General features: G+C 35.6%; 2 protein-coding genes across 2 annotated transcripts; both read left to right on the plus strand.

The window, feature by feature from the left end:
* Positions 444–8,789, plus strand: LOC109225399 (AT-hook motif nuclear-localized protein 8-like). The gene is made up of 5 exons (XM_019390047.1): positions 444–1,405; positions 1,563–1,615; positions 4,974–5,105; positions 7,952–8,110; positions 8,204–8,789. The coding sequence occupies exons 1-5, from the start codon at positions 715–717 to the stop codon at positions 8,459–8,461; spliced, it is 1,293 nt and encodes a 430-aa protein (XP_019245592.1). The 5' UTR covers positions 444–714; the 3' UTR covers positions 8,462–8,789.
* On the plus strand, positions 22,493–23,434 carry LOC109225400. The gene has a single exon (XM_019390048.1). The coding sequence runs from the start codon at positions 22,844–22,846 to the stop codon at positions 23,213–23,215; it is 372 nt and encodes a 123-aa protein (XP_019245593.1). The 5' UTR covers positions 22,493–22,843; the 3' UTR covers positions 23,216–23,434.

Raw genomic sequence — 23,956 nt, forward strand, 5'->3', positions numbered from 1 at the left:
TTTTAAAATAGAAAATATTTTTTGAAAGATATCAGCGCACCAAATAAGAGTTCAAGTAGTAATACAATAGTCAAGTCGTATCCAAAGAATCCTTCATAGTCCCTACCTTTGATTGTTTTGCTATAGATATGAATTATTATTTTGCTTCATGACTATTTTCAAGATCCAATGACACCCATGAGAATGACACCATAACAGAAAATAGAATTATAACTAGGAAATTTGAGAAATGGTTAATCTTTTTCATGTACTGTATCTTAATTAATATTTAATAATTATTTATATTTATCAAGAAGTTTTAAATTCTAAGATTATTGACACATAATTTAAATAAATAAATATTTGGCATAAATAGTGTTTCGCGTGGGTGCTAATACTAATCTGGATTATACGGCAAAGTTTTGATAAAATGACTATTTGTTGTGATAGTTTGTAAAGACCACGCAGTCGCCAGACAGATCCGCAAGCACAAAAATAAAAAAAAAATCATAAAACCCTAAAATTCCAATCTGCGTCTTCCCCCCTTAGTCCAACTTCTCCTCCGCTTTTCACTGTTTTCACCCTCTCTCCCCCCCACTCTTCTCTTTTTCCTCATTTTGTACTCTCTCACTCCACAGTAGTAGGTATTCAGTGGACAGAAACAGTACCTTCCCCTACCCCCCTTGATTACATTTTTGAAAACTCCCTTTTTTCACCAGAATAATTCTGTGTTCCATGGATTCCCAAGAATCACAAGCGGGTCACCACCAAAATCAACACCATCACCAATCCCCACACCCCCATCTTCATTCTTTCCCTCAACACCACCAAAACCAACACCACCAACATCATACACCGCCACATGGCCATCCTATGATGATGGCACGACCCCAACAACAACATCAACCCCCACAACATCAACATCCACAACATCAACAACAACAGCACCCACAACAGCAGCAACAAGCCAACTCCTATGCTGTATCCAACAATGTTCCAACACATAACAACAACAATTCTTCTGCCATGATGCAACAGCTTCAACACCAGCAGCAGCAGCACCAACACCAGAACCAGCAACAGAATTCTGGGTTCCCCTTTAATTCAGTGGCGAATACTGCTTCTGCTTCTGCAGTCCAACAACCCAATCTTGATTACTCAGATGCATCATCTCCTAGGGCAGCTACTACTGGGTTCAGCATTGAGCCTGCCAGGAAGAAAAGGGGCCGACCCAGAAAGTATTCTCCTGATGGTAACATTGCTTTGGGTCTCTCTCCTACTCCTGTTACCCCTATTTCTTCTGTGGTGCCGACGAATACAGATTCTGGGGGTGGTGGTGATGTGGAGGGTACATCTTCAGAGAACCCGTCCAAAAAGGCCCGAGGAAGGCCTCCTAGTTCTTCAAAGAAACAGCTTGATGCTTTAGGTATATATACAGTATATTATTGCTGTTGTTGTAATTTGATTTTTTACTTGTTTGGAAAAAAGAAAAAAAAATACTGTCCTTTTGGGTTTCTTGAACTTCTTTATACAATTCAGTTTGCTTGCAGTAAGTGATTCTTGGCATTCTTGATGGTTGACAGGTGCAGCTGGAGTCGGCTTTACGCCCCATGTGATCACAGTGAATGTTGGGGAGGTATAATTTGTTCATTTGTTTTTTATTTTCTTTTTTGGTAAAGTATGTTAAGCTGTTTTTACAAAACATTCTCATTAACATACTGAACGTGTTAAAAAGTGTCTACACTGTTATATGCATGTTTTACACTGCTTTTTGCATTATAATGACTTTGCGACAAATATTTTTTGAGAGGGAGTGAATTCTTGATACAGAAGCATCTGTTTTTGGTGAAATTGCAAACTCCCCGAATTTACTGAAAGGAAAGTCACATTTCTGTCTCCTTTGATATGCAAATGAGACAAAAAATGACCAACAATCTTGTTGGAGATTTTTATAGCATAGGGAATGTATGCATTTATGTAACTGTTGCTACAATTTGAAGATTTCATTGGTGAAAGTCAACGATTTTGCTGCACAAGAGCTCAAGAGGGATGTAGTCGTATCAGTGTAACATGAGAAGTAATTTAGTTGCTCCTCCTTGAATGATATCCTTGATCCAAAGGGTTGGAGGGATTCATCTTGGGACTTTTAGATCTAGGATTGGCCGTGGAGCTCACAATATCATTTGAGACTTGCTTAGCCCTGAACCTAGGTGTAGAGCAAGCTGAGTGGTTACCTTGTTTAGTTGGCACATTGTTGTTAAGAGTCATAGCTTTGTCATCTGAAGCGAGGGTAGCGCTTTATAGGTGAATCCATGGGCTTGATAGAGATATGTGCGCTTCAGACAATGATGCTCAAGGTAACCCAAAGGAGAAGCAACTAGTTATTAACTTTGAGAAGTTGAACTAATATCGATCGACATCATTGTATTTTGATGCTAAAGTTAATTATTTTACTTGCAATTCATTACTTCCTCCGGTCCATAATAAGTGACTTCTTTACCTTTTTATTTTGGTCCAAAACAAGTGTCCTTTTACATAATAATCAAGAAAGAATTCACTTTATTTTTCCAAATTTATCCTTATTAACTTATCCCTAGAAAGTTTTTTAACTTACTCCAATTTTTAATGATAACATTAAATAGGTTCAGCAATTGATGTAATAACATCCTCACATTTTTATCACATTCTCAGGCTGATTGCCATTAATATAATTAGATTTATGTGTTGAGAAGTGACTTGAGAAGTGACTTGAGAAGAGAAGTTTAAAGGTTTATTTGTTGCTTCGCTAAGTGCCACTTAAAGTTGGAGTATAATAGAGCTACGGTAAGTGCTACTATAACTACTCATGCAAATTTTAATTGAGGGTAGTTTAGTCACAATATCTATTTTTTTCTGGGAGTTAGTATTTTTTTAATGGATGTGCCAAAGGTAAAGAAATCACTTACTATGGACCAGAGGGAGTATTATATTACTAAATTTATATTATTTCGCATTCTTTAATTTTTTGTAAGTTGTGTGCTTCACTTCAAAGAAGAGCACGTTTTACTTCTCGCTTTTTGCTTCAAGCCCCATGAAGCTTGTCACTTTTTCGCGATTTTTGCTTTTATAAACACTGGCTTGGCACTTAGTGTAGGCACAATGATGCTAAGGCATGCGCCTCACGTGCCCACAGGAGCTGACCTATGTTTTGTTTTTTTTTCTACGAGATTAGATGGCTATTTCAAGCAATATATATAAGAACCATCGAGGAGATGATATGGATGGATATGGTAGTGATTATGAATAATATAGTAGAACTTTAATTTAAGAAATCTTCTTGTTATTATGAATTAACTTAAATTTTGCATTGTTGAAGGAAGGGGAAAAGATCTATATAGGCGATGCAAATTAGTTGGGATTAAGTTTATTCATGATCTCTTGTTTACTTTAAGGCCAATGTTTCCAGGAGTCTTGTCATCTTGTCAGAGATATTTATATACGCGGTAGAGTTATAAAGAACTTCTAGTGCTTTTTCTTAAATTATGTTTTATATAATATTGGACTGTTAATTTAAATGGAGTTACATGGACAGTGATGTTTCATGTAGCCTCTTATAAAAAAGATAGTTAACTCGATGGCAGTAACCAGTCAGTATAATAAGATGTGCATGTGCTAGGCTAACCTGATATTACCTGAATACCAGTTTCTGATCTGACAAATTCTTCAATCTTTTTCCATTCCTGGTCAAACCTGTATGTTAACAAAACAGGTAATCGGTAAAAAGACAAAATCTTAACTCAAATGTGACACCTTAATTCTTTTTACTCTAGCGATCACAGTTTATTTGGGATTGAGGCATTGTTAGGTATCTTCTGGCTTGAAGGTTACTCACCCCTAAGGTGTAGTAATTCTACTACCAAATCCCCCTACCTGGTGTGCTTTTGCTCCCTTGGTCATCAGCTGGAGTGCTTTGAGAGGTATCCTGGGCATTGGGAAGGTAGGCTTTCCACACTGGTGTCTTGGGAAAGCAAGAGGTGTAAATATTGCACCAGGAAGTGGCTGGTGCAATTAATTAGTTTATTTTTTTGTGGAAAATTAGTAAAGGTGCCCTGCGCGAAACTAACTCTTCTAAAACCTGAAATGGGGAAATTTGGGGAAGTATGGATTTGGAAATAACGAACTAATTTATGCTTAATACTGTAGTCCTTGTTATTTGGAATTAATCAATTTACATTATCATTTTATCTCATTCTGTAAAGAATATTGTGTATAGAACTTCTTGTTTTGGTTGTGGAAGTAAGTAGGGTTTCCAGCATGTTGTTTCGACGTCATTGGTGGTTGACATTGTATATGACCAGTTCAATTGACTGGTTGCAGTGGTAAGGTTCAAGTATGTCGATCTTCGTTTGCTTATTCAGTCCGTTTTTGTTTTAATTTGCAAAAATTACTTAGTTTGTATATCATTTTTATTTATTCAGGCCAAGGTTCGTATCCTTGACTCTAACTTGTTACTAGAAGTTACTTTGTTCTTTTTGATGTACATGTTGTTTGGGAGATCTCAACTATTTTAATTGTGAATTAGTATTACGAAAATTGTAGGGTATACTTTTCAGCATTTGATTAGACTTTTGAATGGGTGGCTTTTAACAGATAGATTGCATGTGCCTATCAAGATTTATGCAAAATTGTTGCACCTTGGTTTGTATGCTGCAAAATCAAAAGCATTGGATAGGTTTTACCGTTTTAGACATATCTTTTGAGAAGGTGCACCTTTGGTAGATGTACATATTTAATTTTTGCTGCCCATGGTTCATAGATTTGTATCTACTAAAGGGCTTGGTGGTGGGGTGCTTTTGTTTTTTTTGGTTACGGTTTTGCAGAGCATTGATGCAGTTTGAAGCCTTTGTTTTCTAGCTTTATCTGTCTTTGTTAAAATTGACTTCTAATAAATTCCTAGTCCTGTGAATCTTCAGTTGGCTGTTCAATATGATGCGAATCTGTTTCCTCGTTTTCAGGACATAGCATCAAAAATAATGGCCTTCTCCCAGCAGGGGCCACGTACAGTTTGTATACTATCTGCGAATGGAGCCATCTGTAACGTCACCCTTCGCCAACCAGCAATGGGAGGTGGCACTGTGTCCTACGAGGTTTGTATGCATTTGCCTTTAAGACAATTTCTGTTTCAGTATCTTAGTTCATATAGTTTTCCCTATCGTGCCTGTGCACTGGAGTTAATGGTAGCCTGTTCTAAAGTATCTGCTTTTCCATCTTATATACATACTTTCACCTAACATTCTTAGTACTTCTTGAAAAATTGACTCTTGACGTAGCATAGTTTGGAATATTTCCTGTACTCCTTGCTAAGTTTATTGGTTTGTTTCATTGAATCCTTTTTTAAATGATTGTTAAAAAACTGTTGTGAACTGATACCATTTTTTGGTCCTTGTTATTGCCTGATTACTGGTTATAGGTTTGTATGAAACACATTAGTTACCCTGAGAATCTTCATTTGTGTCCTTGTACATTTTTGAGGCACATATCTGTCAGGTGGATTGATAACAAATAGGGAGTTTAACTATAGAAGTGTTTGGTAATAGAAACCACATCTCTTTTTATCTGCTTTTTAATTCAATCTTTCCTCCCTTTTTTCTATTTCGTTATAGAAGTGTTTGGTAATATAAACCACATCTCTTTTTATCTGCTTTTTAATTCAATCTTTCCTCCTTTTTTTCTATTTCGTGTTAGACCTAGTCCTTGCTTTTCATGTGCACCTTTGTGTGATGGATTGGTTTTAATGGGTTGAAACACTGGAAAGTCTTCAGTGGATAGTAGTACACTCATAAATGCAATAATGCTTATAGATTTGTTTCTTGAGTGAGGCCTAGTTATTTGTGGGCAAAAAGCAAAACTGTTATTGAACAGTACTTAAGTTTTATTCTGAGATCTATTTGATCTGTTTATCTCAGCGTGAAACGTTGCTTATCTTCTTTGAGTTGGAAAACAACTTGGACTATATATAGGACATGACCTCAGCTTTGCAATGCGGAATTAGCCATTGAGAACGAAGATCAAAATTCTTTTCTGTTTCCTGTTGTCAATTTGTTTGACTTTGATATTTCTATTGTCTTCATTTGGTTGATATTCGAGATAGGTCTTATTTCAATTGATCTTGACTGCAATGGAGAGTAACCATTGATACAATTTTGGTTGCTAGAATTAGCTGTCTATTTAACCTTGCCAATGATGGAAAGATAAAAGTGCATTTTATGCCATAAAAAATCACTTTCTTAAGTTCTGTCTGAAGGATTGTCTTAAAATTGGATCCACTCTCTTAGGTCGCTTTCTTTAAGGAGATTGATAACTCTCTTCCCTAAAGCATCTTTCTAATTCTCTTGCAAAACTTAGGCAAACCTTTCCTTTGTAGATAACTAGGACTGACTGCGTTAAAATGATAGTAAGGGGTGGCGGAGATTACTAGGTCACTATAATATTTAATTTGCTATCTGCGTCCTTCAGTCCTTGCAGCATTACTTTCCAGGCTAACAGTTGGTTAGACTTTTAAAAAAGTAATTCGCTTTGTTCGATTGCAGGCTTACAGAAACTGGCCTTGAAAATAGGAGAATTAATAGTTTATGATGAGCATATACTTAAAACTTAAATATTTTATAATCAAACAGCATGGGTCAGCATATTTATAGGTAGGTTTTCTTTCTCCCCAGTGCAGACTTGTGTTTTCTAACCTTAGGTAATAATTTCCATAGTGCTTAAACAAGGTTTATTTAGCGCCAATCATTTCTTTAAGAATCATTATTTGCTTGCGGTTCACTTATAATTATTTTTTATTTGCTCGAGGTTCTGTTAAGCTCAGTTAGGCGAAGCCATTGAGAGGTAAAAGCATGAAATAGGGCAAGGTTTTCCCCTTTCAAATGTATATAGTTACCAATTTGCCAAGTGAACTTTTTTAGTTATTGAGATTGAACTCCTTTATTTGGAGATCCAGGGCTAGTCAAGTTTGATTTTTGATGCTTGTAGGGAGCTTTAAAGTTGCGGTCGAACTCGACCTGCTTAGATATACATTTGATGAGCTAATTTAACTGATCGCAAGTGAGCTTCAGTTGATTGGTTCTTCTGTGCATAGCTTTTAATTTGTGGTTATAATTGGCTTGCTTAAATTTGCCATTTGGAACAATGCAGAAAAAGGATCATTTGTGTTTAGACATAAACAAACAAGAACAACAAGAAAATATTAATTTTTTACCTTGATTTCAACCTGTCCCTGCGCAGCTTCAGCTTGTTGTCCACTAAAGCAGCAGACGACCAAGGGGGGGGGGGGGGGGCTTGAGGGACCCCAGCAGTGAAGCTATTAAATTATTCCTTTTCACGGAAGAGGATTCCATCTTTTTACACAAAAGTTCTTCAAAAACTGTGTCTTGGAGCCTTAAATCGCCTAAGGATAGAAAGTGAAAGAGAATGGACAAGTATTGTGGAAAATGGTGGGTAGTTAACTTTTATATTTACCCATTTGTGAATAAGGGTCAAATGGGTTATTGACCCATTTGGTGAGTAGGTATGGGTCGGTTAAGGGTTTATATTAAAATGGATTAATACATTCCATCAATTTTATTAAATTAATTAGCGGATTAGGATAGCCGCATCAGATTTCGTGCCAAAATTTGCATCTTCCGGCCACTTTTATATTTCTTTTAACTAGGCTTTAGAAAAATGATTTTTAAGTGACAGAAAACGCAAAGCGTAACTTGAATGACCATTAGTGAATTGTGCATATGATCATGTGGAGCTTAAATGGAATCTTAATTGATCAATGTACTTTTCTAGAACATGGTATTGATCTGATTGTGAGTGGCGTTGGATGAGTTAGGTTGTTGGCTTGTAATACACAGAATTATTTAGTATAGTACCTATACTAATAATCTCATATGGTATATTTATATTTTTCTCAATAAGTAATCTCATGATATATTTTAACATGCAGGGCCGATTTGAAATCATCTCCTTGTCAGGTTCCTTCCTGCGGTCGGAAAGTAATGACAGCAGCAGAGCAAGTGGTCTAAGTGTGTCGCTGGCTGGTTCAGATGGTAGAGTATTGGGTGGTGGAGTTGCAGGAATGCTTATGGCTGCCACACCCGTGCAGGTGCTGTTCTATCTACCTTTGTACCCCTCCCCCTCCCCTCATGTTTGAGTGCACTATATGTCATTACTAACTGTTATTTAAATTCATGAACAGGTAATTGTAGGTAGCTTCATTGCAGAAGGAAAAAAGCCAAAGTCTAAGGCACCATCTTCGACACCACCATCCAATATGTTGAATTTTGGTGCTCCAGTCACAGAAACGAGCCCTCCTTCTCAGGGTGCCTCGAGTGACTCATCTGATGAAAATGGCAACAGTCCTTTCCACCATGAACCTGGACCCTTTGTTAATGCTGGCCAACCTATGCATGGTATGTCTATGTTTGCAAATATGGGCTGGCCAAAATCACTGTGAAAAATGCTTCCTTAGTTGACATGGCCAATGATATTTGACTTTCCTCATTCCCTACAATAGAGTTGGCAATATATTCGCGATGCTAACAAGCAGAGTATAGGCGTTTCTTGAGTTCTCGACTTGAGCTTATTTTCCTTCTTTTTCCCCCCTTACCTTTCCCCACTTTAATATTTTTCCTTTTGGTATGTAGTTGATTTGTACTAGCTGAGGTAAAAAGCATGGCTGATTTACAGAAAGCCATTTTCATGGTCGCTTAGGTGACATTTGCTTGAGTATTTGTTTTAACTTTGTAACTTCTTTTAGGAATTACTCCCTCCGTTCACTTTTACTTGTCCGCTTTTGACTTTGCACACCCCTTAAGAAACACTCTTTTCCGTTCACTTTTACTTGGCTACTTTAGACTTTTCACGTCCCTTAAGAAATAATAATTGTAGTATGTATTTTAAAATGATAGCACTTTGAAAAGTCTTGGGAAATAATTTGGGGAATAAGTAGTTAATGATAAGGGTAAAACAAGAAAAACATATTGTCTTTCAATTTTTCTCTTGATTTGCTAAAATGGACAAGTTAAAGTGAAAATGCATTTTTAGTATAATGAACAAGTAAAAGTGAATTGAGGGAGTAATAAATAAAGGTGCACAATTTACCATGATACCCATATTAATGGGGTATAGTCTTAATTGATTTGGAATGAGTATTTATTGCTAAGGGCAAAATAGAAAAAATAAATTATTTTTTCTAGATATGTGAAGTGACAAGTAAAAATAAAAATTTATTTTTAAAATATTTGGTAACTAAAAGTGAACGGAGGGAGTACTTGATTAGAAATTCTTCTAAATGGATGGAGTGGGATATGCATTTTTCATCTCTTATCCTCTCGTTAACTACTAACGTTGTACTAATTAATTTCTTTTTCGAATTCCAATCATGATGAGTAATGCTCACCAACATGCACACCAATATGATCTAGTACTTGAAATCACGTTTTTTTTTTTGTGAAATTCTAAAAGTTCGACAATTTTTACCTGGACTTGAGAATCCCACAAAATCTAGTGGATCTCAGTTAGAATTTCCGATTCCATCTTTAGAACGTGCTTCCTTGTCTTGGCGATTTAGAAGAAATGCAAAATGACTCTTTCCCCATCTATTTGCAGAAGAGTTAACACTAAATTGATAACTCACAATTGACCTTTATTGCTCGTAACACTAAATTTGTAACTTTTGGTTATGCAACTAGAAAAATATAAATTAAACAAGATTAAGATTCAAAACTTACCTTGTTAATATTACTCCATATGTTACGTCATGCGTTCTACTCCGATAACCGATGTTAGAATATGACGAGTTGTGGAAAATGTAGCATTAAATTAATGGGTTTAACTTAATCAAACATTTTTCCCATGGAGTATACATGTGCTAAATCGCTAAAATTTCATAAAATGTGTCTGGAGGCGAAGAGCGTGCCGGAAGCCTACATCAAAGTGATCAAGGACATGTTCGATGGAGCTAAGACTAGGGTTAGGACGGTGGGTGGCGACTCAGACCATTTCCCGGTGGTAATGGGGCTTCATCAAGGATCTGCACTTAGCCCTCTCTTATTTGCTTTGGTGATGGATGCTATAACACGCCATATTCAAGGGGATGTGCCATGGTGTATGCTATTTGCTGATGACATAGTCCTGATAGACGAGACGAGGGTCGGTGTTAACGAGAGGTTGGAGGTCTGGAGGCAGACTCTCGAGTCCAAGGGTTTCAAACTAAGCAGGGCTAAGACAGAGTACCTGGAGTGCAAGTTTAGCGTCGAGCCGAGCGAAGTAGGCAGGGACGTCAAGCTTGGATCTCAGGTCATCGCCAAGAGGGACAGTTTCAGATATCTTGCGTCGGTGATTCAGGGGGACGGAGAGATCGACGGGGATGTCACTCACCGTATAGGGGCGGGGTGGTCGAAATGGAGGCTTGCATCAGGAGTCTTGTGTGACAAGAAAGTGCCACAGAAACTCAAGGGGAAGTTTTATAGAGCTGTAGTTAGACCTGCCATGTTGTATGGGGCTGAGTGCTGGCCGGTGAAGAACTCCCATGTCCAGAGAATGAAGGTTGCGGAGATGAGGATGCTCAGGTGGATGTGCGGGCTCACCAGGTTAGATAGGATTAGGAATGAAGTTATTCGGGAGAAGGTGGGGGTGGCCCCAGTAGATGAGAAGATGCGGGAAGCGAGGCTCAGGTGGTACGGGCATGTGCGGAGGAGAAGCCCCGATGCCCCGGTGAGGAGTTGTGAGCGGCTGGCGGTGGTTGGCGCGAGTCGAGGCAGAGGGAGGCCCAAGAGGTATTGGGGAGAGGTGATTAGGCAGGACATGGCTAGAATGCGGATTTCCGAGGACATGGCCCTTGATAGGAAAGTCTGGAGGTCTAGTATCAGGATTGCAGGATAGGGGCGTCTAGAATTTTTTGTACTTCTGTCCCGGGGCTGGGGGGGGGGGGGGTGGTAGGGCTCTCCATAGATGATCTGTGTATTGTATTGTGCCCCCTTATGGTAGTTACTGGTCGATATATTTGCATGCCATTTTATTTATGGTTTATGTTTAGATAATTATTTATGTGATTTCTGCTGGAGTTACTAATGCTCTTTTGCTTTTTGTTTTTTGTTTTTGTTTTCCTTTTCCTTTTCCTGAGCCGAGGGTCGATTGGAAACAGCCTCTCTGCCCTTTCGGGTAGGGGTAAGGCCTATGTACGTATTACCCTCCCCAGACCCCACCTTGTAGGACTATACTGGGTAGTTGTTGTTGTTGTTGTTTTCCATAAAATGTGTGTTAAATTTTGAGACTAATTTTTAAAGCGTAACTGGTTTAGTTTAGTAATAAGAATGTAGAGGTTGAACCGTCAAATTTAAATTTGAATTCGCCTTTGATAAAACCATACGAGCGCTAATGAAGGCAAAGTTTGATACCTAACTGATGCTTTATTCAGTACTCTACCAAAATCAGGTAACGTTTTGTTTGGTTCTGGACTGACCTCTTTGGATGCAAATTGGCCGGAAATTAGTTGGAGTAGAAGGAAAATTTAGAGTTCAAACTTTACCCACGTAAGCGTATCCACAGACCACTATTTTATTTCAAATTTTTGATGTTGAATGGTACTCGAGTTTCTTCTAAGCAATGGTTCAAGTACTTCTAAATTAAGTCAATCTTTAAAACGGAGTACTTTTACAATTTCTATGGAAAAAGACATAATCCCCACACCTAATCTTAATTCTAAGGAAGAAAAATAAACCGTTTCCATGTAACAAGAGGAATGCTGTTTACACATTATAAATCCATTGTCTTGCTCGTTAATACTAATTCCTGGCACAGATAAAAGGAAAAGATGGAAATTCTCTGATTATCCATTGTCACATGTTAGAGAAGTGTCACACCTTCTTTTTCACCCGAAGGGGTATATAAGAGAGTTTTTCCAATTAAAGTGACATAAATCGAAATGAGATTATTTAATTTATTTAGAGTCGCCACTTGGGGTAATTTATTATGGTGTCCCAAGTCACCGGTTTATTTTACAATCCCAAATCGAGGAAAATTCGACTTTTAATTTAAAAAGTTTGTGAAACCAGAAATTCTAGATAAGGAATTTTTTTAACCTGGGAGAAGGTTTTAGGCATTCCCCGGTTTCGTCGTTCGAGCACGGTCGCTTAAACTGTTATTAATTGGCCTAATTATCAGATTTACTACATGCACATTTTTAACCTTTTAAACCGCTTTTAATTATTTTATGGAACTAGCTTTAGTGTACGTGCGTTGCACGTGTGCTTAGCGTCAATCAATGAAATACGAGTATATGAAGAACATGTAAATCAAGTTATCAGATGCTATGTTTTTGTGACGACCCAAAGGGTCATCACCTGTTTTTAATTGAATTCTGTGTCTCCGAGGCCTTGAAAGCCTCATTTAGAATCGCCTCGATTTGCGTGCGCAGTCCGGGCGCGTAGCCGGAAAGCTTAAATGTGAAATTTTGTGAAAAATGCTAAATTTTGATGTTAAAATGAATAAATTTGACATTGGTCAACGTTTTGGGTAAACGGACCCGGACCCGTGATTTGACGGTCCCGGAGGGCCCGTAGGAAAATATGGAACTTGGGCGTATGCCCGGAATCGAATTCCGAGGTCCCAAGCCCGAGAAATAAATTTTTTTGTAAAATTGTTTTCTGAAATTATTTAAGGAAATCGGAAATGAAATCTGATTAAAAAGCGAAGGTATCGGGCCCGTATTTTGGTTCCGGCGCTCGGTACAGGTCTTATATATGTTTTAAGTCCTTCCTGTGAAATTTGGTTGAAAACGAACGTCGTTTGACGTGATTCGGGCCTAAATTGGAAAATTTCATGTTTTATGAAGTTTGAAAGAATCCTTGGATTTTGAGGTTTATTCGGTGTTTATGATGTTATTTGGCGATTTGATCGCACGAATAAGTCCATAGGATGTTTTTGAGGTTGTGTGTATACTTGGGTTTGAGTTCCGAGGGCTCGGGTGAGTTTCGAGTGGGTTCCGGGATGCCTTAGGCTTAGAAAATCAGATGTTGCAGGTTTAGAAGTTGCAGGTCTCTGAACCCTCTAACGCGGTCCGTGAGAAATCGCGTGTGACCGCGGAGGGGCCAGCACGGCCGCGGTCGCCTTTGTGCGAGGCGCGGTGAAGGCTGTGCGGCCGCAGTCGGCTTTGTGCGGTCCGCACAGGGTGCTGAACTGCAGGTCTTCAGGTAAGCCTGTGCGGCCGCGGTCCATCTAATGCGGTCCGCACAGGGGGTCTCAGAGGGGTATAAATAAACGGGATTTTCAGTCATTTCTCACTTTTCAAAACCCCAAAAACATAAGAGGCGATTTTTCAAACAACCTTTCTTCTCCAAAACGTTGGTAAGTGATTTCTAACTTATTTTCTTCACTCATTAACATCTTTTAACATGATTTCAGCTTAAAATCAAAGATTTTCATGGGGAAACTGGATGTTTTGGGTAAAACCTAGGTTTTTCTAAAATTGGGGATTTGGACCTCAATTTGAGGTCCGATTTCAAAACAAATTATATATTTGAGTTCGTGGGGGAATGGGTAAACGAGTTTTGGTTCGAACCTCGGGTTTTGACCACGTGGGCCCGGGGGCGATTTTTGACTTTTTGGGTAAAACTTTGGAAAACTCATTTTCATGCATTGGGGTTGATTCATTTAGCACTTATTGATGTAATTAAGTAATTTGTGATTAGATACGAGCGAATTGGCGGTGGAATCAAGGGGTAAAGCTATAATTGAGACTTGAGTTGTGTTCAAGGCATCGAGGTAAGTGTTTGGTCTAACCTTAGCTTGAGGGATTAGAAGTTGAGTCCTATTTGCTATGTGGTATTAGTCGTGTACGACGTATAGGCATGGTGACGAGTATCTATACGTTGGTGTCTAGCATGACCGTGAGTCTTTATATTGTGAATATCTTGATTTCATTGTATTCTTCATGCTTTGCTGATGATTTCTAGTGGTTGTGAAAATTTTGTGGAAGGAATTGAGACCTTTGAACATCTTGGAGCATTGGCTCGAGTTATATTATGAATTGTGGAAGTATATGAGATGATTGAACCCTCTGGAGCATTGGCTCAAGTGGTAAAGCGAGTTATGAAGTAAAAATTGAAAGATAGAGAAAGAGTTATTGAAATGTTCCCTTGCCGGGATTTAATTATTTAATTATTGTTCCCTTGCCGGAATTTAATTATTTAATTGTTGTTCCCTTGCCGGGATTTAATTATTTAATTATTGTTCCCTTGCCGGGATTTGATTGTTTAATTGTTGTTCCCTTGCCGGGATTCCTATATGTTCTTGTTTATTTCCCTTGCCCTTGTTTGTGATTGTTGTTTGGGTGAGGAAGAGTGTTAAAGCACGAAGGGTGATGCCGTGCATTATTTGCTATTGTGAGGAAAGAGTGTAAAGCACGAAGGGTGATGCCGTGCCGCACGATGTATCATTCCGTGCCAATTCTGTTGATTATATGTGAGGAAAGAGAGTAAAAGAACGAAGGGTAATGCCGTGCGCATTTTATTATTCTAATTGCTTTGGTGAGGAAAGAGAGTAAAAGCACGAAGGGTGATGCCGTGCACGTTTTTATTATATTATTGCTTGGTGAGGACGAGAGTAAAAGTACGAAGGGTGATGCCGTGCACTTGTTTGATTTCTGCTTCATGTTGACATTGTAGCTATTTTGTTCCTTTCCTTACTTGATGCTTTATTCGGAACTGTTATCTCCCCGCAACTTGTTTCCCCCTCCCATCCGTACTTGTTTATTTCTGCTTTGTTTCCGCTGTACATTATATAACTGCACAGGTTTATTTGGTGGTCTGGTCCTAACCTCGTCACTACTTCGCCGAGGTTAGGCTAGGCACTTACCAGCACATGGGGTCGGTTGTGCTGATACTACACTCTGTGCTCTTTTCCACAGATCCAGGTCCCGGAGTGGCATTTGGTCATCAGCAGTAGATTGGGAGCTATCCTTCAGTCTGAGACTCCGAGGTAGTCCTGCTGGCGTTCGCAGGTCCAGCGTCTCTTTTTTCAGTTTTTATGTTCTGTTGTCATTTGTACTCGAGACAGACTATGTTCTTTTCTTTCAAATACTTATTTGTAGTAATCCTAGACAGTCCGTGGATATTGTGACACCAGGTTCTGGTTAGAGGCACGTGTTGGTCTTCAGGATGTTTGGTTTTATATTTTACTTAAGACTTCCGCTAAATTTCATATTCCGCTGTGATTTATTTGTTTATTTCCGGTAAATTTAATTGGTTAAAAAGGAATTAAAATAGAAAGAGTTAATGATATCTAAGATCGTGGCTTGCCTAGCTTCTTCGAGTAGGCGCCATCACGACTCCCGATGGTGGGAAATCCGGGTCGTAACAGTTTTAAAATGTCTACATTAAGTTAATATTTTAAAATAAGTAACTTTGTACCTAGAAAAGTATAGGGAGTTGCCATTTATTTAAATGAATACCAAATGAAAGAAAATTAATTAATGGCAACTCACTTAGAATGTATTTTGTCTTCTAATGTTTTATCCTTATTGTTTTTAACGTTTGCATTTTTAACAGTTTGACTCTTACTTCTAAATTATAATCGATTTAATTATATATTTTTAAAAGAATCACTTGGATTTTTTCGCAAATTAGTTAAATCAAAGACTCTTTGGTTAATTAGGACTGATCTTAACGTTAAAGAGAATTTCTTTTGTTGTTGATTGAAATATTAATATTAGCTCATTCAAAGTTTAAAATATCTAACTGTAATTATAATTTTTATCTAATAAGAATCTACCTTTAGTGTAATTAAAAACCGCTATAACATCACTTTTGGACTTTTATGTTAGTACAACCATTAGTGTTTGAAAATTACCAACACTTTCTCTTTCTTTTATTTCATAAAATTAAGATATTTTCTTATTTAAGCTTGGTACTTCAATTTTAAAAAAATGGGGATTGATTGAGATTACTACGTTTGTGATTGCTAAATATTTATTTTTACTCCCATGTATAATTTAATAACAAAAGTTTAGTTAATATATATTAAAATTATAAATATGAGAAAAATAATTCAATGAGCATTTTATTATTTAAAAAAAATACTCATAAATCTTGAAAAAGTACTCCTAAAACTGGGAAAAAAGAAAGAAAAATAAGGACACATACACCAAGAAATAAGGACTACTAAACCTACATTTTTATAACAAAAAAATACTCATAAACCCAATATAAAAAAATACTCGCGAATGCTTGGAATTCAATACCTTAAATACAAATAGAGATTATATGAAGGACTCCAATTACATAACATAATTTTTTAGATCAAAGTCCTAAGAGTTAGGAAAATAATTAAGCGATTATTCATAAATATTAGGAAAATAATTAAATGGCGATTTCTATAATTTAGGAAAATAACTTAAATTATTATTTTGTGCAACGTGAAAGCTATTATTAAAGGGTAAAAATACGAACCATTGCGCGTGAATAGTATCTAGATGAGTATGAACTACTAAAATATTACATAAATATTCTATTAAAAATTATGTTTGAGTGATAAATAAATATTGTAGAAAAATATAAGTTCTTGACAATAGTAGTTGTTGAACCTATCTAGTTAACACAATAAGCAAAAAAATTATACCCCATATAAGCCCTCAATCATGTCAGTCAATATATTCAACTTAAAATTATTATAAATTTTATAATATTATTACATTAATTTCACAAGTTATCATTCTTCATTTTTAGTTTTAGCAAGAACACATTAATCCTTGAACATTTAAGTTATTACGTAAAATTTATTTGAAAATTTATATATTCTTAAGTTCATTATAAAAAATACAAATAATTTAACTAACTGACAAAATATGCCTTTTTTCTCTCAAATACAAATTGTGCTATATACTTTAATTAATAAGAAAAAATATAGTAATTGTTTTCAACAAATTAGTAGAGAACCTAGTGTCTATGATTGTAATAAATTATATGCAATTCACGGGTTCTAAAAAGACTACGCTGATACTATTCTAGAAGGAGTAAAATATAAAATACATGTTAAAATTAAAATTAGGTTTAGTTCTACACGTTAGATAAATATTTGAAACGTAGATATACTTTTGAAGGAAAAAATTAGTTTTCCAAAAGGTATAAAAGTTGGTATATAGATCAATTTTCACTATGTAACAGTTAACTCTATATAACTCTCTCTATAAAATTTTAGGTTATTAGGTATTTTAAATACTTATATTTATTGTTATGTTAATTTTCTCGAACATGAACAATTATTTTTATCCTTTGAGAATATTTATTTTTTAAATTCAAAACATGACAACTAACCAAAATGTTAGATTTCAAAATAATTTTTCCATCTAATCACTAACTAATTTTGAAATCCAAACACTTCGTTGTTTTTCGATAAATACAATATTTGGCTTTTATTTTTATTTTAAGCTTCATAATTTATTAAGAATGTTTTGGTTCGTTTGTATCTAGAGAAAGAAACATACTCATAATTACAAAGTTAATTTTGTACAGATATTCTTTGTGTGGAATTAGGATTATTTAATCTATAAGGAAGAATCATACTTAAACGCTAGTACTTATTTTATTCAATACAAACAAGGAAAGAACTTACATAAATAAAAGCTTACTTGATTTAAATTCTTAAATATTAGGACTTCCTAAATAGTTCAAATAAGGAAATATTTTACAACTATAATCTTAGTTGATTTCAAAGTCCTAAATATTAGGAAAATAAAAAGTCCTAACTATTAGGAAAATAATTAAATTACTATTTTGTCTAGTGTGAAATCTATCTTAAAGGGTAAAAAAAGGTGAACGACATTTCGCTAAGGGCCTTCGTGCTTTTAATATAGTATAGATTATTCTGGAACAAGTTACGATTGTCGTACACTTGTTTGTTCGATACACATTGTGAATCGTGTTACTGGAACCGTACACACGATTTATGACATGTTTAATTTATTAAATTTATTAGAAGTTGTGGCCGGGTCACGTAAACGTACCCCTGGATTTGAAAATTAGGTATCACAACTATGTCACGGGAATCGTACCCGCATCTATGATGATTTTAAACGTGCCTAAAGCAAACTACGAATGTTCAAAGTATTTTCCTACATTAGTTATAACACTAATGTGAGGGCCATAGATTAGGTGATTCAATTATGAATGGCACGCCTCGATTTATTTTAAAAGATTTATACTCAATTAAAGCAACCTATGGATGTTCATATTTAAAACTATCTTGAAATTCAATATGAAGCTATTAATTATATACAGTTTCGGGATATATGTGTTGGAACTTAATCATTTTAGGATAAGGTAAATGGGCCAGCAGTAGCCTGTTGGTTATTTGGTTAGGGATCAATCAGCGTTTGAAGCTGCATTGGGCTTGGAATTTGGCCCGGAAATGAAGAACTCAAGGGTCATTGCCAAATCCAATTTTTACACCAAGTCTGGCGCATATTGGGCTTATATTAAGCGGGCTCAATTGTGAATATCTACTGGCTGGGCCTATCTACCTTTGCATTTAAGCTAGCCATAACTTATATGATATACACAATTGTTAAAGATTATAAACCAATCTATTTTATGTAAGAAAATCAGAATCAAACATACAATTCAAATCTGGAAATTACAGCTCATATGACTTGCAAGACATAAAGGACATGCATTTATACTATATGTTCACAAGGGAAGCTTTATAATTGAGCCAAGCTATTGGGTTTAATGCCTAGGCCCAGACTTGTTGAGATTTGTTTTTCCCATCTGGGTTCATTCGCAAGTCTAGCCCGGCTTGAGTCGCAGAAACATGCCTTTTAGCCTTGAAGGTTTGGCCCACAGCCTGTACACCACTTATGCTTACGAAATACAATAACAGAATAATTATACTCCTAACAGCAGTACGTGAAATCAAAAAATAAAAAAAATAAAATAATTAACTATAGTGCATCAGCCGAGCCCAAAGCTCTCCAAAATCAGAAAATTACATCATGGCTTATTAATACATAAACTACTGTATTAAACTAATCTTTTACATTAAAATCTTATGAGAAAATTACAACAGCTTACCCTATTACAATTTCTATCAAGAAACTAACAGCCAGTGGACGTCCACTCCCTTTGGATATAGCTGATCCATCAAGCTTGGTTCACCAATAAGGACTCTCAACTTCAGTACACTATCAGCAAACATATCCAATTTTGGGCTTTGACACATGCTGATTTGGCCAATTAGTAGCCAAATCCACATGTTATGGCCTACATGACTTCAAACAAAACGTAATACTAAGATAATTTGTGAGCAAAAGAGGTATGGACAACAGCTTTAGTGACCAAAGTTTAAAAATCAGTATGAAATTTTATCTAAGTAAATTCAGACTTTGGCCATTTTAAAAGAGGACTACAAATATCAGATGACCAAACAAGTGCTCATGCTAGTAATTTTACATTTAAGCTCACACAATCAAATTAGCTAAGTTCAGAACAGATTAATCAACCAACACAAGAAGAAATATTCATTTACTACAAATAACTTTGCAAATTTGATATTTTATAATCTATCAAACAAAGCAGTTACATAGGAGATCTGGAATCAGTACCTTAAAGAGTGAAAAACAGCAAAGAAATAAAGGAGATTGATTGCTGAAGATCTAAAGATGGAACAACAATCAAGAGCAAACAGCAGCAGTAGAAAACACAGCCTAGAAAACCCAGAGAAGGCAGTCCAGCTTCCAGAAAATCAAAGTATCAACAGAAATCAACCCAGAAACCAGAGAAAGGCCAACTAATGTTCTAGCCGGAAAAATTTCAAGGAATGTTTATTTTCAGAACCTTTTAAATGCAGAAATGCTGATGAATGTCTATGTGAGTGTAGGTATTCTTTTCTTTTTATACAGTATACAAAGATGGCATCAAAAGAGAATATTCTAATCTAAAATCTGAAATGCCAGAATAGTACAGCATCTTTGACCGATGTATATCCTTTTTTCCACCCAATTTCAGCATATTTTTACTAAGAGTGGGGCAGCTGTCTAAAATCTAGAACATTCTGATTTTTACCTTATGTGAAACCCATTTTTACCCTTTCAATTGCCAGATATTTCAATTCTAAACAAATATGATCCTATTGTGATTCTAGAAATCTATTTAGGAAATTCTAGAATCAACTAGATGATTAGGGTTTCTTAAACTTGCTTCAATTTGTAACCCTAGGATATTTACATTCTATTTCTGAAATTAAATTAAAGTCTAAGTTTCCATTCTAAGGTTTAAGACCATTTGACAGATTTTAACCAACTAATCCTAAATGAACAGTGCATTTAACTTGTAATCAAACAACTATCAAAATCCATAATGCTTATGCAAAGAAAACATAGAAATCAAACTTAACTAGTTTCAATTAAATAGATTGAATCAAGCTAAGGCTAAGCTAATCAGGAATCGACTAAATAGGCAATCAATTAACTCTTAACATTATCCTAATCAACTTAGCTAGACATTGAAACAAACCTAAAAGAGAAACAAACACAAGAAGAAAAACAGAACAAACAATTTACCAAAACCTGAACATTAAACCTAATTAAATCTGAACCTAAGCAAATTGAATTTCTAATGATGAGATTTTAAACATGCTTGAGTTATTCTAATAAGACAAATGCCAGTAATTAAACTAACAGTCAAAAAGAAAAGAAAAAAAAAAGAAAACCTAAATCATGCGTATAAGAAAATTGACCATGCAAAAGGAAAAGAAACAAAAAACAAGCAGGAGAGTGAAAAGAATTACCTAAATTCGTTTTAAAAGACCGGACCAGCTACGAATTTTGACCAAGCTTTCACAAGGTAACATAAACTTGAAGTGACATTAATCGACTGTTCTCAACAAGAACAGTCGACTAATGAAAGTTTGGGGTTCAAACAACCAAACGTTGATCAGAAATCAGAAGAGGGGAAAAAGGTAGGGTTCAGGGGATCTTAGATTTGAGATTCGAAGAAATTGGCGGGGATTTTTGGAAAATTGACTGTAGTTTAGGGTTCAAAGGGTTGTGAGGAGTATGGGCTGTGATTTTGGGGTTATTTGGGTGACTTAGGGTTTTTATGTTTGGGTTTCGGATCTAAGAGTTGAACAGTTGAGTGAAGATTCAAGGGAAATGGTTTGGAGATTTGAAGATGGGATGTGAAGATGATTGTATGGTGTTAATTTGGAGTGGTTTGGAAGAGCTTCACCGCCGTAAAACGATTTTCGGGCGGCGGAGATAGGCGGAGCCGGGGATGGAGTATAAGGGCAGCTAGGGTTTATTTTGTTTAGAGGAAGTAGATGGAAATGAAGGGGTGTATGGAGTTGGGGGGGGGGGGGGTCTTCGTTTGGACAGTTTTATATTAATTGGGTATGGAGTTCCCAACCGTTGGATCATCAGAGATCAACGGTTGGGATAGATCGTTACATGAAACGAGGTCGTTTTGGGGCTGGACACTGGACCGAGTATGGAAGGGTTTTGGGCTTTGGTTTGGACGGATTGGGTATTAAAATTGGCCAATTAATTCTCTTTTTCCAAATTCTTTCTTATTTCTTTTTCTTTGTTTCCTTTTTTTTTCTTTAATTAAATCCTAAATTAATCTAATTTGTGAAATTAAGCTAATTATCTAATTATAATATTTATAAAAATTAGTTGATCCTAAATTAAAAAAGAAAAAATTACTAATCTAAAATTAAAAGTTAAAATGTAAAAATGAGCTAATTTTGTGATTTTTATTTTAATAAAGCAATTAATTACTAATTAATCCTAAAATATGAACACAAAGTCTAATATACAATGCATGGTATTTTTAATATTTTTTGGGGCATTTTTATGATTTTAATAAAAATTAAACGTGCACAAAATGCAAGCAATTAGTAATAAAATCATACAAAAATCCTATAAGATTGCAAATAATTAGAAAAAAAATCTATTTGTTTAATTTTATAGAAGTATTTTGAATAGGGCAAAAATACATGCTCACAAGAAGTTCGCCATATTTGGACATTCTTTTCTACGGCCTAGGACTAAGAAAGCAATTATCTTTTTCTCCAATTCATGTTCATCCAAGAAGGCATATATTCATTAATTAATCAGTTAAGAAAAATACAGACAATAATTTACTCGGATACTCCCCTATAATTTATGGTATCGAATATTTTTAATAGATATTTGAAAACCATAAACGACGGATAAAAACATGAATAAGAGGAAGTAATATCTTATTGTATTTCGTTTCTAATAAGCCTAATTGTTAGCATCAAAAGCAAAATCAGGTGGCCCATATAGTCGGCTTTAATTTGATGGTTGAACGCGCTTTGAATATATAATTGATGTGAAATTTGTAGCTCCAACTGGCTCTTTTGCCATACGTACGTGTTTAAATGTAAGATGTAGGTTTGTTTGAATTAGCTTAAGAGGGGGACCAAGTCGCACAAATTTCGTAAGTGCCATTAGATCTACCATTTGTCTGTCTGTCACCTTCCATCTTCCTACCCTATAAGAAAGTAAACTTTAGAAAATCTTCGTCTCACTCAAACGGCGCTCTTTCCACGAAAACTACCATTAAAAACTACACCAATTATTTTATCTTAATTAGAATGTCTATTTATTCTTTGTGTGCATATGCATATATACCTACACTAGCCGTTGGCTGGCCAATTCAATCCTTACCCTCATCAAGAACTCTTCTTCCCTTTCATTCCAAATCAACCAATATAGCAACTATATATAACCTAGCTAGTCCAAGGATCTCATACAAAATAGTGCATAGAAGTGACCATTTACTAGTTAGACAAGTACTTCCCATTTTTTAAATTTCATCTCATGGATTGCATAGTTTTGCCCGTAGCGATCTTGACAAGGCGGTGCTCGGGCCGATTATTAGGGTATAGGCCACTCGCGGACGACGGTTATGGCGATTCAGATGATCTAATAACTGTGGTAGTGGGAAAGGAGAGGAGAAATTTTTTGGTGGAGCCATTTGTGTTGGAAGAAAGTCCATTCAGGAATTTAATTGAAATGGTGAGGAAAGAAGATAAAGGAAGAATAAAAGAAATAAGAGCCAAGAAAGTGATTTATGTGGATGTGGATGCTATCTTGTTTGAACACATGTTGTGGTTGATGCAAAATGATTGCTCTTCTTTGTTTCAGCTTAATCTCAAGGAGATCATTGACTTCTATGCCCAAGATATATAGTTAGAGATAACTGGTGGTTACTATTAATCAATATGAAGATAACAAAGAGGTATTATGAATGTTTTTCCTTTTCCTTTTACTCTTTGTGGTAGGAGTCTTTTGGTCTTACACGGTTTTACATTTTCGGTGTATACAAAAATAGTCTCAAAGAGAAAGGACAATATGAAATCACTGGACAAAATTCCAAAAAGATTAATGTATACCAGTATAATTAAATTACTAATGGAGTTGCTACTTCTTCTTGGGTATGACTTTCTTCGGTCTGCCTGTATATATGATGTTTTAAAAGCAGTAGTTTATGTTAAACAAGTGAATAAACTCTTTCCTACAAGTAAATAAGAATTCAGCAATTTGAGAACCTAGCTACTTAGTACCAGAAAACAACGAGAACCTAAAACAGTTGGATGGGTAATTCAATTATGGATTTAATTTGTATTCACCGACAACATCAAAGATACTTATATATAATATTTTCATTTATTGTGACAAGTCATTTACCATGTAATGTAGGTGGGATTGTATGATAAATGTATCATAATTGTATTTAAATTGTATCAGATACATCACTACGTAAAACGTAATTGTATCGTATTTGTATCACAATTGTATATAACTTGTAGATGGTACATTAATATCCAAAATAATACCTGACAATACTAATAAAATTAAGGAATTTTTACCTCCTATAGCAAAGGTTAATACCTTATTTATTTTAAATAAATACCCTTTAAAAAAATTATA

Source organism: Nicotiana attenuata, chromosome 5 (assembly GCF_001879085.1).
Source record: "Nicotiana attenuata strain UT chromosome 5, NIATTr2, whole genome shotgun sequence".
Classification (NCBI taxonomy): Eukaryota; Viridiplantae; Streptophyta; class Magnoliopsida; order Solanales; family Solanaceae; genus Nicotiana; species Nicotiana attenuata.

What these genes read in the sequence shown, in the direction of transcription:
- LOC109225399 (XM_019390047.1), top strand. Translation starts at nt 715, where the DNA reads ATGGATTCCCAAGAATCACAAGCGGGTCACCACCAAAATCAACACCAT. An exon ending in GAAACAGCTTGATGCTTTAG is followed by an intron (nt 1,406 to 1,562) that starts GTATATATACAG and finishes GATGGTTGACAG; the next exon opens with GTGCAGCTGGAGTCGGCTTT. An exon ending in TGGCTGCCACACCCGTGCAG is followed by an intron (nt 8,111 to 8,203) that starts GTGCTGTTCTAT and finishes ATTCATGAACAG; the next exon opens with GTAATTGTAGGTAGCTTCAT.
- LOC109225400 (XM_019390048.1), top strand. Translation starts at nt 22,844, where the DNA reads ATGGATTGCATAGTTTTGCCCGTAGCGATCTTGACAAGGCGGTGCTCG.